The following is a 15604-nucleotide window of genomic DNA, read 5'->3' as shown; positions in this document are numbered from 1 at the left end:
CCAGTGAACAAGGGGCTGTCTTCAGGTTAGGGGAAGCTGCTTCTGGGCTTCAGTTCTGCCATGATTAACCATTTCTAGTCTTCTTGCACTGCCCCTAAGATACTCATGCCTGGCCACTGTCTGACAGTTCAGACTAGACCACTCAAAAGTCACACCAGACAAAGCCAGACTCCGTTAGATATCTCTCATATTTGGCATTCTCTTTTCCCTTTTCCCCAAGAAAAGCAAGTTATTCACATGACCTCTGGGTCTGCTGTACTTGCTACAGAGCTCAGAGAGAACCAGAAGAGACTCAAGAACTTCCTGGTGGGACCACAGGATCATCAGTGTACTAAGTTAGTCTCCAATAGTGGCCAGGAAAGAGTGAGGGGATGGAAGAGCAGAAAAAGGATCAGAACCGAAAAACTCTCAAGAGGCAACTCTTTATATGTCTTATCCGTCTTGAGCATCAGCAGCACTACAACTTATTTTCTTTCCCACTTCATAACTTCAGGAACAGTGTCTTAAAAGGGAATTAGTCACACAAAAGCCATGACATTTGGCATGCCAAAACAGCCAAGGTCTACTTCACTACAAAAGACAACACAAGTTATTCAGTTAGATACTTTGGCAGATGAATCACTAGAGGTAACTATGCAACAACAGGCAAAGCTGTGCTTGCCCCCAGGCTACCAAAGCACCAGCATGAAACAAGCCCCACAACAGACTTGCTTTTACATCCCCTATTTAAGATCCCATCAAGTTCAACTTTCATATCCTACCAGAATGGGACAAGTAACTGCAAGGGCTGGCAGAGCAATGCTAACCAGCTGCTGTTTAAACAGCCTGCCCTGTGCTGGCTTTCCCCAGAAAGAGATGTTGCAAGCGTGTCCCATTCTCAGCCCTTCTTCAGAGTTCCCACAGCAACAAGTCTGTACACCCCCAGGCAGGTAACGCCTCTCCAGCCTTTCGGACTTATCACAGTATCATTCCATCTCTGTCCACAAACTATTAAGGGCTTATTAAGGGCTATGTAGGGCTCAGCTGGACCAAAGGTCAGAGCCTGCAGCAACTCATCTACTAGGCTTCTTTTGCCTCTTGCTGAGCTCCCTCCCAAATCCAGTAACCACCAGGTCAAGCAAAAGGGCTTGCAGCGCCTGGCCTGTATAGAACAAGTCAGCCTGATCCAGCAACCATCAGCTACTTGCCACAGGACTGCTGCAGCCTGGTAGTAACACAGAACAAGGTGACAGAAGCACTGACAGAGAAGTATCACTTTCCTTTGCATATCCCTCCATTAATAAAGACAAGCGCAGAAGGCCAGTGAAAGCAGATGATATTTTTAACATCACCTTCCCCTCCTCTGATGTGCTTTTCATTATATCAAGCAAATTTTGATTATTTCCTTTTCAAAGGTGAGGAAATTGAGCAATAGTGTAAGTTTATGTTTGACTATCACCCAGTGGCAGAAAAAGAGAGCAGCAAAGTCTTCAACCCCAAAGCATGAATCAATCCACTAAATCACACAGCTACTGAATTAATACCTTTAGTTCTTCAAGATGCAAAACCTCTTATTTAAAACGTAACAGCACAGCCTTTCCTTTGTAGTAGCTAACAGAAAAGCATCCTCTGGATTTACCAAGCAGAGTATCTGCTAACAGAAGTAGTAAACCATTTCCTCTGGAGATGCCAGAATGCATCCATGAGCTACTACTGCATTCCAAGATTTTCCACCAAAGTCTTCCTCATCCACTATTACTAGATTTTACACAGGCCCTTTCAGTCCACCTCCACCTTCAGACACCAACCTTCCCCAAAACCTTTACCAGTTCTCCATAAAAAGCATGCTGAAGAGGATTCCTGCAGCTGGCCCTCTTCCCTCCCATGTCTCTCTGGAATGGCCACCTACATAATGAACAGGAGACTTCCAGGACCTGGTAAACACAGAGGAAATACCCTGTGGTAGGGAAGTGACCCTTTTTAAACCCGCTGGAACTAGTCTTTAATAACATAGAAAATGCAACTTTCATTCATCATCTGACTACAGTGCTATCTATAAAGAAACACAGGAGTCCACAGAAAATGATCAAATTTGATTCTGCATGTTGATTAACAGTTAATTGTAGTGTCTGATGTTGATTACACAGGCTGGAATTGAAGAAACCCAAATGGTATAACTAGATTTCTAGGCATGTTCTGGATGTTGCTGCCTCTACCACAGCACCATGGTACGACATTAGAACATCCACTGTAATCACTCCTAAACAGGAGGTTCTGAAACAGAAATAAACACATGCAAGACATCCTCTTCAATCCAAGTCATACACAATTAAATTCCGTACATCACAAATCCTTCCAGTGTAAGAAGACATACAGTTGCATTAAAGGTGACAGATGATCTCTGTTTAAGACGACTCCGAACAGGGCTGGGCGTGGAAAAGCAATGGATTTTCTTTAAAGAGCACATAACTGTATGAAGATGCCCCACCATACTCCTCAGATATTAATAATTATGCATACCAACTCCAAAGCAAGAGCAGTCAAACCAAGGAAGAGGACGGGTACAGCAAACTGTACATTTTCCTATGGCAACAGAACAGTGCTACTGTACATTAACAGACTGTCTTTCACTTTTTGTCCTTGGTCACACACTGCCTCAAGCACATGCTTCCTTCGTACCTCTGGAGTATTATAGGACAGCGGCACTTTATCATGGATGGACAGTTAAACATGCTGAAGATTAAGTCTGCAAATAAATGGAGACCGGAAGGAGCCCAGGTAAAGATATCCATTGTGTTCATGTGCCTCACTAACATAAGCTACCGTCACTCCATTGGGATCATGAAAGCTTCTTCTGTAGGATCCTGTCTCACTAAGTTCAACAACAAGGCTATATTTGGGCACAAACTTTGTCACGGTTTCCTGACTCAGCAACTAAAAGAAAAAGAAAAGAAAAAAAGAAAATTAACAACAAAAGATTTTGTTCTCCACAATTAGATCTCAAACACTTAAATAGTCAAAGACCATTCCACACTCCTTGGAAGAAGCAGCTAAGAACATAAGCACACATTTTGAGTAAACACTATTACACAGGCTTAACACATTAACATCTGAAAAGCCCACTTTAAAAAAAAAAAAAAAAAAAAAAAAGACCAGCAGAAGCATACTTCACTCCAGCACTAGGCTGAAAGGATGTCCATGCAGGAGACATCAGCTTGTTCTGGTGCAGCTGATGTCAAGCAGCAGACATCATGCTCTGCTCCCCATAGCATCAGTTTGTTAAGGCTCCTGCACTGCACCAAGAGAGACAACAGGTTTTACAGGGACAGCACAGAGTTTGTTTAGCTGAAATGGCACTTCCATCCTAAACACTGCTTGTTGATTTTTTTTTTTTTTTTTGAGAACAGAAGTATTTTCAAGTCTTTGTATTGTTTAAAAAGTACCATGCTGTTTCTTTAGCATCAAATATCTCTTACAAAATACATTAACCTTGCTCATCCTAAAAGGGAGTGTGACATAACAACAGGCATATTGAGTCAGAATAAAGTGTCACCTAGCAGCATACATAACATACACACTGTCTCCTAGGATGCCTAGGATAGTCATTAGAACAGGTCAGACTTCCCAAATGCTCTTCGGACACCTGGCCATAAGGAGTTTAGGCACTTCAGGTACAAAGGTGAAGTCTTCACATATCCAAATGTAGATCCTGTGTTGCTGCATGGCTAGGGCAGAGATAGTCTCTTTTTCTTTCCTGAGATCAAGATGGAAGGCAACTTAAGAGATGTGTACCTGCTACTCAGAGAAGCAAATGTTAGTTTTACTACCTATGAATATATAAGGACTGTTCTACCTGGGGACAACCACAACAGTTTTAACCACAGCACTAAAAAATTTTAAAAATTTTCCTGTGAAGAGTAAGAAACAGGACAAGCCAATATTTATCACTTCCATTCCTATACTAAAGGTGATTTTTAAAAAATTCTTTTTAATTTTTTTTTTTTACCTTAAATATCATCCTTTTAATCCATGGTTTTTCAGACAAGAAATCCAACACAGAAAATCCAGGATTGGGCCGGACAGCTGCCATAGCTACCCAATATCCTCCAGAGCTGCTTAACCTGATATTATCTGGAAGACCAGGCATATTCTCAACAAACATATCTGCTCCACCTTTCATCAGCCCAGACACATAATACCTGAAAGTTATAGATAGTAGGATTAGGACATCTTAAGCTAAGCAGTCTAAGTAATAAATAAATGTCCCAAAAGGAATTCAATTAAAAAAATAAAAATAATTTTTTCTTCCTCATTTTGGTACAGGGAAATACAGCACAGCCACATTCCTCTCCCCAGAAAAAGCCAGCTCACTCCACTATGCTCACGGAGCCCGTGATGGAAAGACTATGCAGTCCAGATGTTTACAGTGAAAGAAAAAATTAAGTATTGAGGAAGGTCACCTTCTTTGCCATTGATAACTACGCATTAATAGAGTGTGGGGTTTCTTTTGTCATTCAACTCATTTATTTAAACAATCTCTAAACAGAGAGTAGTAATAATTTCAGCAAAGTCATACTCACCTCCTGATTCTAGCCATGGTTGTCTCCTGCACCAGGACAAAGTCTTCTGCAGGAGAGAGCTGGACACCATTGGGAAACCTCAGCCCCATCATTAAGACTTTCACTTCTTTTGTTACTGTGTCATATTCAAGCAGGCTAAAAAGAAAACATTATATATGGTTTTGAGTGAAGACAAATATTTATTCATTTTGGTTTCATTCTCCAGGCATTCTATCTTATGCACTTCACCTAAGTTAAAAAGGCAGAATAGCCAGAAGCATTTGTTTATGAACACAGGAGAAATACTAAGCCACTTGAGATTGGCAGCATTCATGAAGGATTTAGGCTGAACGTAATACTAACACCTTCCCTTTTAAAATAGATGTTCCATGCACGTCCTCTTGAAGGAAAAAGAGGAATCTCATTTATTTCGCTGCAGGTCTCATTAGCAATCTCCACACATTCTCTCACCCTCTCCTGGGCAGTGCAGTCTTTGCACAGGTGGTTTATAAAGAGAAAAAACTTGAAGACCAAGGAAGTGGTGAAGTCCATTCCTACAGCTGAGCTTACAATAAGTTAAATGCCTTGGGGAAGAGATACTTGCCGCCCATCATCTGTGCCTTCCATAATCAAGAATAAGTAGTCTCGTCTTTGCCATTTGCTACTGGAATCAGTGAAGTAGATTTTCCTCCCATCCTGGGTCACTGTAAGATCATTCACAAATGACAACTTCTGACCTTCAATTAGTGTTTTGGTTGACACAAGCATTTTCGTTTCACCTGGTTACAAAAGGAAGAAGAAAAAAAAAAAAAAAAGACATACAAGACAAGCTTTTATATGTCCTGCCTTGGAAATGAGTTAAATACTAACAAGAAATTAGCAGGCACTTCACATTTTTTCCATTCGTACCTCAGTTAAGTAATAAGATTTTGGGTTGTAATGGAACAACTCAACACCAAATGTGAATGACCAGGAGAAAATACTCTTTAGAAAAATTGAAAGAGTAGATGATGTTCCCTATGTGAAGAAAGTGTATTTTGGTGCCAAAAAAAAAAAAGTGCCAAACTTTTCACGTTTCTGAAGCTCGTATGAAACCAAGTGCAAACTCAGATCCCAACCTTGTAGAAGGATGCAGGCAAGCCAATCACTACTCCCTTTTTCCCCATAAACCTGTAGGAACAAAGAGTAGTACTTTCTAAACATCAAAACATCAGCAGGTTCACTAAACCGCACTGCCACAGTCAGCTCTGCCACATATCACCAGGCAAATTATTAAGCTCAAATCTCTAAAATTTAACCAAAATCTACTGAAGTCATCTTTGGGCATGGGGTTTGGGTTTGTTTCTTTGCTTGTTTTTGTCATGACTGAGCTAAAATGGCAGCTGTCTGCCATCAAAAGGGGAGACCTTGATCATACCGTCCCAGAGCCACACAGTCTAAGCCCTTTGGTTACATCTTACCTAGCATTTGGCTAGCCTCCCTCTCCCCACCTGAAGCCAATTTGGGGATGTAAACTGTCAGAAAATCAACCCTGCATTAAAGCAACTATCACTTTCTGACAGCACAGCTCCTAAAACTGAGATCTGGCTCAGGGACATACAACGAAGGGCATGATGCAACAGTGCCTTTTTTTACACTACTTGATCTTCAGCCACACCAAAATACATCTTTCTTCACTTTCTATAGTTTGGGGAAGTTAAGAGCGCTTCACTACCACACAGCAAGATCAAGGCAGAAATAAAAGTACAGCAAATATGACAAAAAGTTTATGTAACAGCAATATTTTTTTTTCTCTTTATGAAAACTGAAACAGCTACACAGAGCTTTATTCATGGATCCCGAGGTACCAATTTTGACAACCAAAAGCATATGTCACCAGAAGAAAAGCCACTGGTAACTCTGATCCAGACAGACAGACATAGAGAGGAAGTGATTGCTACAAGAAAATAAATATCAAGTTCTTGCATGGCATGTTTCATCCAGACAGCTCCAAACCACTTTACAAAGGCAGCAAGGCATTTTTTTGCCTGCAGTGTCCGGAAAAACTGCAAATGAAGCCCAGATTTGTCAGTGGAAGAGAACTACTGCGCAGAAAAGTCATACCTGTACCAGGATTAACTTCATAGAGTCCATAATAAGCATCTGCCACAAAAAGGGTGTTATTTGGCCCCACTCTGATGCCAAGTGGTCTTCCACACGTGGGCTCATCTTCACGGTTTCCTTAGGAAACAATTTTAAAATGGTTTTTCAAATAGAAATAAATTCAAGGCATTCAGGCTACCTACATAGATCAAACTGTAGCTTAACAAAACACTACGGCCAGCACCACACGCATTCATTAAAGAAATGAATCTTACTTTCCTAGGTGCAAGTGAAACAGATATCCCCATGTTTTCACCAGTCTAGAGATAATCATGTAATTTGCCAGGCTAGTAGCTAGCTAATAACTGCCCTGAGTAGGGCTGACTGTCAGAAAATAGTATTTAACTAAATGCTTCTTCTCAGAAAGAATCAGTTCTACTGCGGGTTTCTTTTTCTTTTCCTTTTTAAACAAACAAACAAAAAAACCAACTACATGCACATCTTGGAACTTTCTTTTTCTGGAAAGGTCCAATGCTGTCATGAAACAGACGGTTTCTCAAGAAACAGACACTGAAGACTTCTATATGAGGAGGAAGGGGAATACTGCAAATCTGAAAAATTTGTCTGCTTGAGTCCTAAAGAACTAAGAACTTCGGAACATCTGTAGGTTGAAAGATTAGCATGAGAAACTTCTGGAGAAGTTAGTCAGCTACAGCCTTTCCACTGCCCTCCCCAACTCAAGGAGGGCAAGATGGAAGTCTGGGCTCCCCACTACCTCTTTGGCCCCAAAGAAATAGGGCAGCATAATCTTCCCACCTCTCCCAAGCTGTAAAAGTCCAATGGAAATGAGCAGTGGAAAGGTGATTCTTCATATCCATCCCAACCTACGTTCACGCCTAAGCAGCAGCTGGAAGTCCCATCAGCTGGCAGCAGACTTTGTTGGCTGTCACCACCAAGGCTGTCCTACCTGTTAGGCAGCCAACAGTGCTTTCAAATCACTAATCATGTGAACATCCATGTAAAATTACATAGCGAACATGATGAGCAGGTCAATGCGAGCCTCATAAAGACAGAAAGTTTCTGCCCATAATTTCTGTGTAACTGGCAACCAGCACAGGGCTGCAGAACCTCATGTAAGCTTCTACATCGTTACTGCAAACAAAACCACCCACAATCCCAACAAACACCAGCCAGGCTTCTCAGACTGCCCAGGCAGTACTGAGATGGCCAACGTTAAGCTTTCCCATAGAAATGGTTCTGTTAATAAACAAGCCACTACCAGTTTTTCTCACTCAGTTCCAGAAATCTCATTAAATGAAGCAAATAAGTGGTTCAGAAAGAGGTGTGGAATTCAGCAAGAAATAACTGCAATTTAGCAGTGAGAAAACAGAAGTATCATGACCAATGGAAGATCTCTGCTAAAGCAGGTGCAGCCACAACCCCCACACCGTACTTACAGAAGAAGGGAAATCAGTACAACAAAACGCAAGGCAAAATTCTGTAGATGGGGAAGGTGATATTTATTTTCAAAAATCTCTGAATAAGTTGATCTTTCCCACTCACACATTATCTCAAGAGTTCATTCATTCACTCACACTTGTTTAGGAGTCCTCAGTTTTTATTGGGTGGCCCTTCACCTCAGAATCTTGCTGACTTCAATTTCCATAAATATTAGACCAGGTTGCTGCCCATTTTTTTCTTGTTTAGGATACGTGCTTTTTCTAGATGGACTAACAGGAAAAGGAATGTTATTTGTGATGCACTTCAATATCGTCTTCCTCCCGGTAGAAGATGCAGGATCTTCTACCTGCTGCATCATCTATGTTGCAGTCATCCATGCTGCTGCCTTACGAGAGTGCAGGCCTTGTAATCATGACATAAAAAACTCGCATTCCAAAATTTTACTGCTGGGAACAGGGTCTTTTGTTATCAAGAGCACCCATTCCCATTCTTTTGGCCCTTTGTTCTGCTGTTCCTTCCAGTGCTTATATATGTATTTCCACTCATACTTCGTTCATACAAATATATTAATATTTCTGTTACAAATCTCCACAGATGAAGATATGCAGTTGCATGAGCAATCCAGCCAGAACACCAGTTTAATCAACACAAGCCCTGACCGAGATGTTTTCAGGTACACTATATTCAGGAGCTGTCACTCACCACAAGGACCATGGCCAATTCTGGCTATTGTTTGTATTTCCCCATCTTCAATTTTGATAATCTTCCCATCAGCTGTTCCAGTAAATAGCACATCTGCAAAAACAACTGGTGTAATTAGCTTGATCACAAAACTGTAGTGGCAAACATTCTTCTACATGATCCTTCTACTAGCATGAAGTAGAATTCATGTTTAAGGTATAGTGAAGTAACAGTCGTCTTCAGTCATAGCAAAAGAACAAAGAGGGAAGGGGAAAGATGAAGGCAAGTAACAGTATTTTGTTAGATTTCTTCCAACTCAAAAAGAAGAGGAAGGATTTAAGCCTTAGGAGTTATGAATATGGAATATGAAGCTTTTCACCCATAAGTGGTCCAAATCCTTGGTTGAAGGTAGACATAACAACTTAATGGCTAGTCATTGGCTCTGGGCAAATTTCTACATCATCACAAAATGTGATCAGGTACTGCATCCATCTTACTGCTCTTCAAGAAGAGACTGACTAGATACAACTTCTCATTATGATACAGTCCACATAGGCTGCTGGACACCTGCCAATGCTCATATTGTATCAATTCTGGAGAAGAATTACAAAAACCATAGCAATTGAACAACCACCCAAATCAAAAGCATTGCCAAATTACTGTATTCATGCCAAGCCATGTGATAGCATAAGACAGATTCACTGAATACAAAAAACACACAAACTTTCCATACAACCAAATTAAATGAAAGACCGTTGGATTAGTAGAGCCCATTGCTTGGACTTTTCCATCTCCAATTTAACTGAAGTTTTAAGTTTGCTAATTACTCTTTTAAAAAGGAATAAGAAGACTTCAACATTTATTCATACAAAACTTATTCCCAGTCAGGTTGATTATTTCCCCCATAGGTCAGCTGCAGGAAGGTTTCCTTAAAGAGTTTCCAATGAGATTGACAAGCCTAGGTAACAGAAAAGAATCAGTGGCTTCAGGTAATCACTTTAGCACATTGTTAACAGAGATAGGTAGAAAAAGCGTAATCTGAGGAAGGAATTTACAGTTTCTTGCTGGGTAAAATAATTTTTAAAAATATTTTACTAATTTATTAGGAGATATAGCAAAAGGAAAATAAATGATATGGCTACTGAGCACCTCTTGTACTGAAGGATGCTTCAGTAAGGGTCTTGCTTGCACTCCCACACCCCTTCCTTTTCACATTAAAACAGTCAAGGACTCATGTCAAGAGTAGTTTCTAGCCTTACCCTGCTTCAGGAGGCACAGGGAACAACCCCTGCACAAAGCTCGTTTCCTACTAAGTGGGTGTCATGCCATTACACGTCTAGCCACCTCATTAAGAAACTGTTGAGACGTGGCATGGGTTTGTGATTTGGGGAGAACACACGTGCCATAAGAGGGAAGTACAGGACAGCACCTGGAATGCATGCAACAGCACTAAAATGTAAATATGCTATTTATCAATTTGAGATTTTTTTCTGTCATATAAGCAAAAATTAACACCACAAAACTCAGCTCCTTCAATGAGCATTAAAACAGTAGGTAGTACCCTGTAAATATTAATTCCCAGTTAAGAGCTAGCCAAATGAAAAATCGGACCACCTCCTCCGAACATAAGTAGCCCCTGACTACATTGCTGATGCTTTCAGTCCTGGAAGACAGCGATTTTTAATCTGGCAACAAGATTTATTTTATACTGGGGAAAGAAGAGAAAAGCAGTATATAGCAGCCAGATTTTGCTGCATAACACAATTATTTTTTTAAAAACCTGTATATTGAAAATAACTTCCAGAGTTTGTTATCTAAGAGCTATATTGCTTATCAATTGCTTATAACCCTTATCAATGGAGCAACATTTAAAGACCCTTCTTTAAAACCTTATATTGTCAGTGCTTACCCCCAATATTGACAATGGACTCTGGTCCAACCAACTGATTTTCCCATAACCGCTCAGCTTTTCGTAACTTGATGTTGGGCTCTAGCACACCCGTCAGGAGGGGAGGTTCCTTTAAGCTGCAAAAGAGAACACAGACCTTATGATCCTTTGCACAAATCTGCAAACACTCTTGAGTAACATATTGGATCATTTTTTTCCTAGTTTGCCAACACCTGCAAACCTAACCTATGCTTTACATACAGCATATTTCAAAAAAGAAAACAGAGCTGACAAGCTGAAAAATTGACTCTTGTTCATCAAGGATCATAATTTTCTGGTTCAGAAAATTATCAGAAAAGTTGCAGTTATGTATTCCTAAGATGTATCTGGAAATCTATACAGCTTCAAGTCCAACAACACGTTCCCAGTTCATCTATCTTACACAAAGGCAAAGGATTTCTACATTGCCACAACACCAAAGAATAACTGCTTTCTTACTGAGCTGAATGAGTTGTTTGTACCAGAATGTTTTTCCTAAGTAGATATATGCAAATTCCTAGGCAAAGAGGTTTTAAAATTTAAAAGTCTGGCATTTTACAATACACCAAGATCTGACACTGTACAGCATTTTCATCACACAGAAAAAATAATTTTTAACTACTAATTAGCATACAACTAGGGAAAAAAGTGTTCCAGTAGTTTGAGCACTAGGAAACACATGCTTTCGTACCATATTGAAACATATATTCTCGTTCATTACTTGAATGCATTCCCATAGAGAAAGACCAACTCAAAGGAGTAAGTTGCACATAAACTTAAGGGGTTTTGAACTGAAATCTCAAAATGACAAAATAAGGTCCAGTCTTCCAAGCCCTTATCACATAAATAGCCAGGTTCAAGCCAAATGGAGTTCCAACCAACTGCAGAGACAGGGAGAAGGGAAGTAGTAAGATGCGTACACAGCTTCAACTTAAATACCAGGCTCCAAAGCACTGTGCTTCAAAACCAGCCTTAACTGTGCTGACAAACTCGGATATGTTTCAGTAGGTTAAGTTCTTAAAAACACACACATAAGCCACCTCAGCCTCCATGAGTTAAGGATTTCAAGTTATTACTAAAAGCTGCATACACGCCCAGGGTGGTAAGTTCATTAGGTGTTCATTCACAAGAGTATGCTAAAGCTCCCTAGGCCAAGTTTTGAAAGAATTTTTCAATCTTTTTCATTTTTTAAAATAACTCCTTATATGACCATAAGCAAATGCCTTCCACCTGTAGAATCTTAAAAAGACGAGATTTGAATCCAAAACTTGCACAGGTTCACAGGATCCAGGACTTAATTGTCACCAATCACCTTGCAACTCTACTGCTCATATGGTGAAAATCATTACAATTTCTAGAGCTTCAGTGACTGAGGGAAAAAAGTCAACTGAAATTGCAAACTATAAAAGCCATGACAATTGAGGAAAATAGGTTCATAACACAAATAATTCAGAAGGAGAGAAAAATACATACTTTCATCTGTCTGGTTACAGACAGAAAAGTTTCCTTTAAGTATGTACTAGTGCAGCGGCAAAGCCAACTAAATTACTAGCTCCTGTCCATAGAAGATTTACAGCAGAGTTGTCTTCACAATGCTAACACAAATTCATTTTCCATCTCTCCTTCCAAGCATTAGAGAGTTTCAGATGAGCATAACAGGCGTCAGATAAGGAACTCATTTGCTGGGAACTTTAGACAGTGGTGTTTGCAAACACAAAATCCTCCCTGGGATCAATATTATCCAAGACAGGCTCATAGAAAAAAAACTTAAAATAAACCAGAGTTGCAGGAATTTCACATGGAGTTTTACAGATCACATCTGCTTTTTTCTCCCCCCTCTTATTCCTCATTATTTCCTGTGGCTTACAGGAATAACATCACTATTGACAAACAAGATTTCTACATGTTCTTTCACTGAAGGGATTGATTCAGACAGCATCTACCTCCTTGAGCTTTTTCAAAACATTTCATAAACATCACACAAATCATCCTATCTATTGTACAGACTGGAACCCCACTTCTGGCAGCGAAACTAAGACACTAATTAAGAATGTCCAGCAATATAAGCCAGACTTGGGCAGGAAGAGTAGCTCTCCCACTCTTATAAAAGGGACTTAAAGTAAGAAATGTAAGCATGCAGAATACTGTTACCCTGGACCAGATTTAGACCAGGACTATGTAACAGCAAAAGCATTATAGACATATCCTATTGGCTTTCAGCATTACTGTTCAGTTGCAATATATTTCAGGGAATTGGGTTTTGTTAAACCCAACCACAGTAGAAAGCATTTCAATATGATTTGCAATGAGGCAGCTTATGTCTAATAGCCTATTGGCAAGACTTGTAAGTACTACCCTACCACATTAACAGTTTCTTTCAACTCCAGAGATATTTACAGTGTTGTTGTCCCTTTTCATTAAGGAATTATCGAGTTGATCATAAATATTTAGCAGACTGAGCATTTTCACTTACTTCAAAATGCTAGCAGCACTAAACAGCCTGACTCCACCCTATGCTAGCAGTCAAAGCGTTTCACACACAACTCCCAACACAGGTCACATCTTCTCATGTAGCTGATTCACTCTTACACTACACATTTTTTACAGACCTCGATTCAGACGTTTATGAATTCAGACAGCACAGAAATCACCTAGCTGCATTGCTTTACGAGACCTGCATTTAAATATAACATCACCATATGGTTCCGCTGGTACAAAGCGCCAAATCAACTCAGTCAGGTTACCCATTTCAACTTCCATCCTCAGATAAACAGTCTCTCTTTGACAGAACTATAATAGCAGGGGTACAGCTTGGTCCTCAGTGAAAATGCAGAGAGACAAGAGTGCACGTAAGTAATCACAAGCTCCACTGACAGCTTGGACAGCAGAAAATCATTTTCTAGATTAATGATCGAAGAAAGTAATTCAACTCCTTCAATGATCAGTAGTGACACACAACTACATAAGATGGCTCAGGAACAGACTGGGTGTGTGAAGCAAGCCATGGCAATGGATAATACTGCAATCACTCCCCAATTTCTTAATCCAGTTAGAACCACGTTACATGGTTGACTCTTGCTTGCTGGAAAAAAAACCAAAACAACAGAACACATATGAGAAGTTATGCTTCAATAACATTTATTTCAAAATAAAGCAACAATTTACCTTATAGGCTGAGGGTCTATAGGACAATCCAGTAGAACAGTTACTCCAAGCAGGGGCACAGTTAGAGACACAGCCAAAGTCAAGAAGGTAACACGGAACACCTTGCTGCTGTAAGTACTGCCAAAACCAGACAAGAAATAGGATTAACATGCTAAGCTGTTTTAAGATACAATAGTCTTTAAAAATTCTTTAACCCTATTTTCTTCACAAAAGGAACCAGAAATACTTTTGCCCAACAACCATCCTGAACGACCTTTAAGGTCCATTTTGAACTCATTAGGATAAAAGAAAGGGGTATTTATCCAGTCTTAGCATACTGGCATCACATGAGGCAGAGTATTCTCACGTACAGGTTTCATGCATGCTACAAGTTACAGCTGACTGAAAAAAAAAAAAAAACCCAAGAAATGGGGGGGACGTGATGTTGTTTGGTTGGGGTTTTTTTAACTTGATCTTCAGTTTTGGCAGTGGTTTCCCTCCCAGCACAAATTTTGGATGAAAAGCTCAACTAAAACAACAAACATTAGAGGAAGTTAAATGAATGCTTGCTTAACTTAGTGAACATTGGTTTGAAACTCAAGCCCCAGCACACAAAAGAAATTAAGTATCTTCTATTTACCCATCAAAACACACAACAAAAAAGTAAAAACTGTTCTTCCATGGGAGAAAAATATGTTTTGTTCTCAACAAGTTTAGAAGCATCAATCAGGCATTTACAGAGGAAAGTACAGAGCCATACTCAACAAATCCTAGCCTTGAACTGGAAAAGCAGCTCCCACAATTTTAGCTACTCTGAACCACTCACTGGCACAGCCAGCCAGTCTTCTTGCAGTATCAATTAAATAAAGGCAAACAGTGCCTGATGGTTCTGCATTAATCGTTGGAATACTTCCACTGTTTTGTCCTTCATTAGCCAATCATCCAGACAGTAGGAAATATGAACTACTGCCCAGAGCACATATATCACAACTGGGGAGCTAATGACATGTACCTGCAGTACTGGTATCAGCATCAAGGTAACCTTTGGGATTATCAGCTGGAACAGCAAGGACAGAACTAGGTCTGGATTTGATCACTGTTTGCATGCACAATGTACAGAAGCTGGAATATTCATAATCCATCACAGCTCTTTCCTGATGGCACAACTGCTCCCAGCCCTCTCTTCTGGCAGCAGACGTAGGCGGTTAGGATGGAGGCCTGCCCCAGTCTCCCCAGCTCTGCACAGTACCCAACAGGCCATTACAAGCCACCACGCAAATCACCAGGCTGTGCCAAGGTGACTGCTACAAGGATGCTGACAGCCTGCCATGACAAGAGCTGCCACTGCTGCTAGCCCAAAGCCACAGACCATTCAGCCCACTCCAAGAAGTGTTGTTAGCATTGCTGCTGTTGGTCACCAAACTTTTCCCAGATCCCCCAAGCCACTCACCACCTGAGCCTACTTCCTTTCCATCAGCACGCCCAAGTATTCCTGCTCTCAGATATATTAAAAAATAAATTTTATTTCTCACACTCAAGAGCACAGCATTCCCATCATGAACTTCAGCAGTGTTACAGCACTAAGCCTGTCCCCATCTGAGCTGGACAAGGCTGGGAAACTGCTTCAAACAAGCTTCTTCATCTGCACTGACCTCTTCATACTTCCGAAGAGTAATTATTGAGAAGAATTCAGCACTTCCTGCTCTAACAGTAGATGTCGCAAGGAAGCAACAACCTCCCAGTCTGTTTCCCCTTGGATTTGGAATAGAGA

The 15604-nt window shown here is 40.4% G+C and overlaps 1 protein-coding gene across 1 annotated transcript; it reads right to left on the bottom strand.

The window, feature by feature from the left end:
- Positions 1 to 2055: 2055 nt before the first annotated feature.
- APMAP (adipocyte plasma membrane associated protein) lies at positions 2056 to 13971 on the bottom strand (the record flags this gene model as incomplete). The annotated part of the gene is made up of 8 exons (XM_009574628.1): positions 2056 to 2913; positions 3986 to 4178; positions 4560 to 4694; positions 5143 to 5317; positions 6642 to 6758; positions 8784 to 8876; positions 10672 to 10787; positions 13855 to 13971. Coding segments are annotated over 8 exons (1156 nt in total), but the record flags the coding sequence as incomplete, so codon positions are not given.
- Positions 13972 to 15604: the final 1633 nt, after the last annotated feature.

Source organism: Fulmarus glacialis, unplaced genomic scaffold, assembly GCF_000690835.1.
Source record: "Fulmarus glacialis isolate BGI_N327 unplaced genomic scaffold, ASM69083v1 scaffold4613, whole genome shotgun sequence".
NCBI lineage: Eukaryota > Metazoa > Chordata > Aves > Procellariiformes > Procellariidae > Fulmarus > Fulmarus glacialis.
This window is presented reverse-complemented; position numbering and strand designations above follow the sequence as displayed.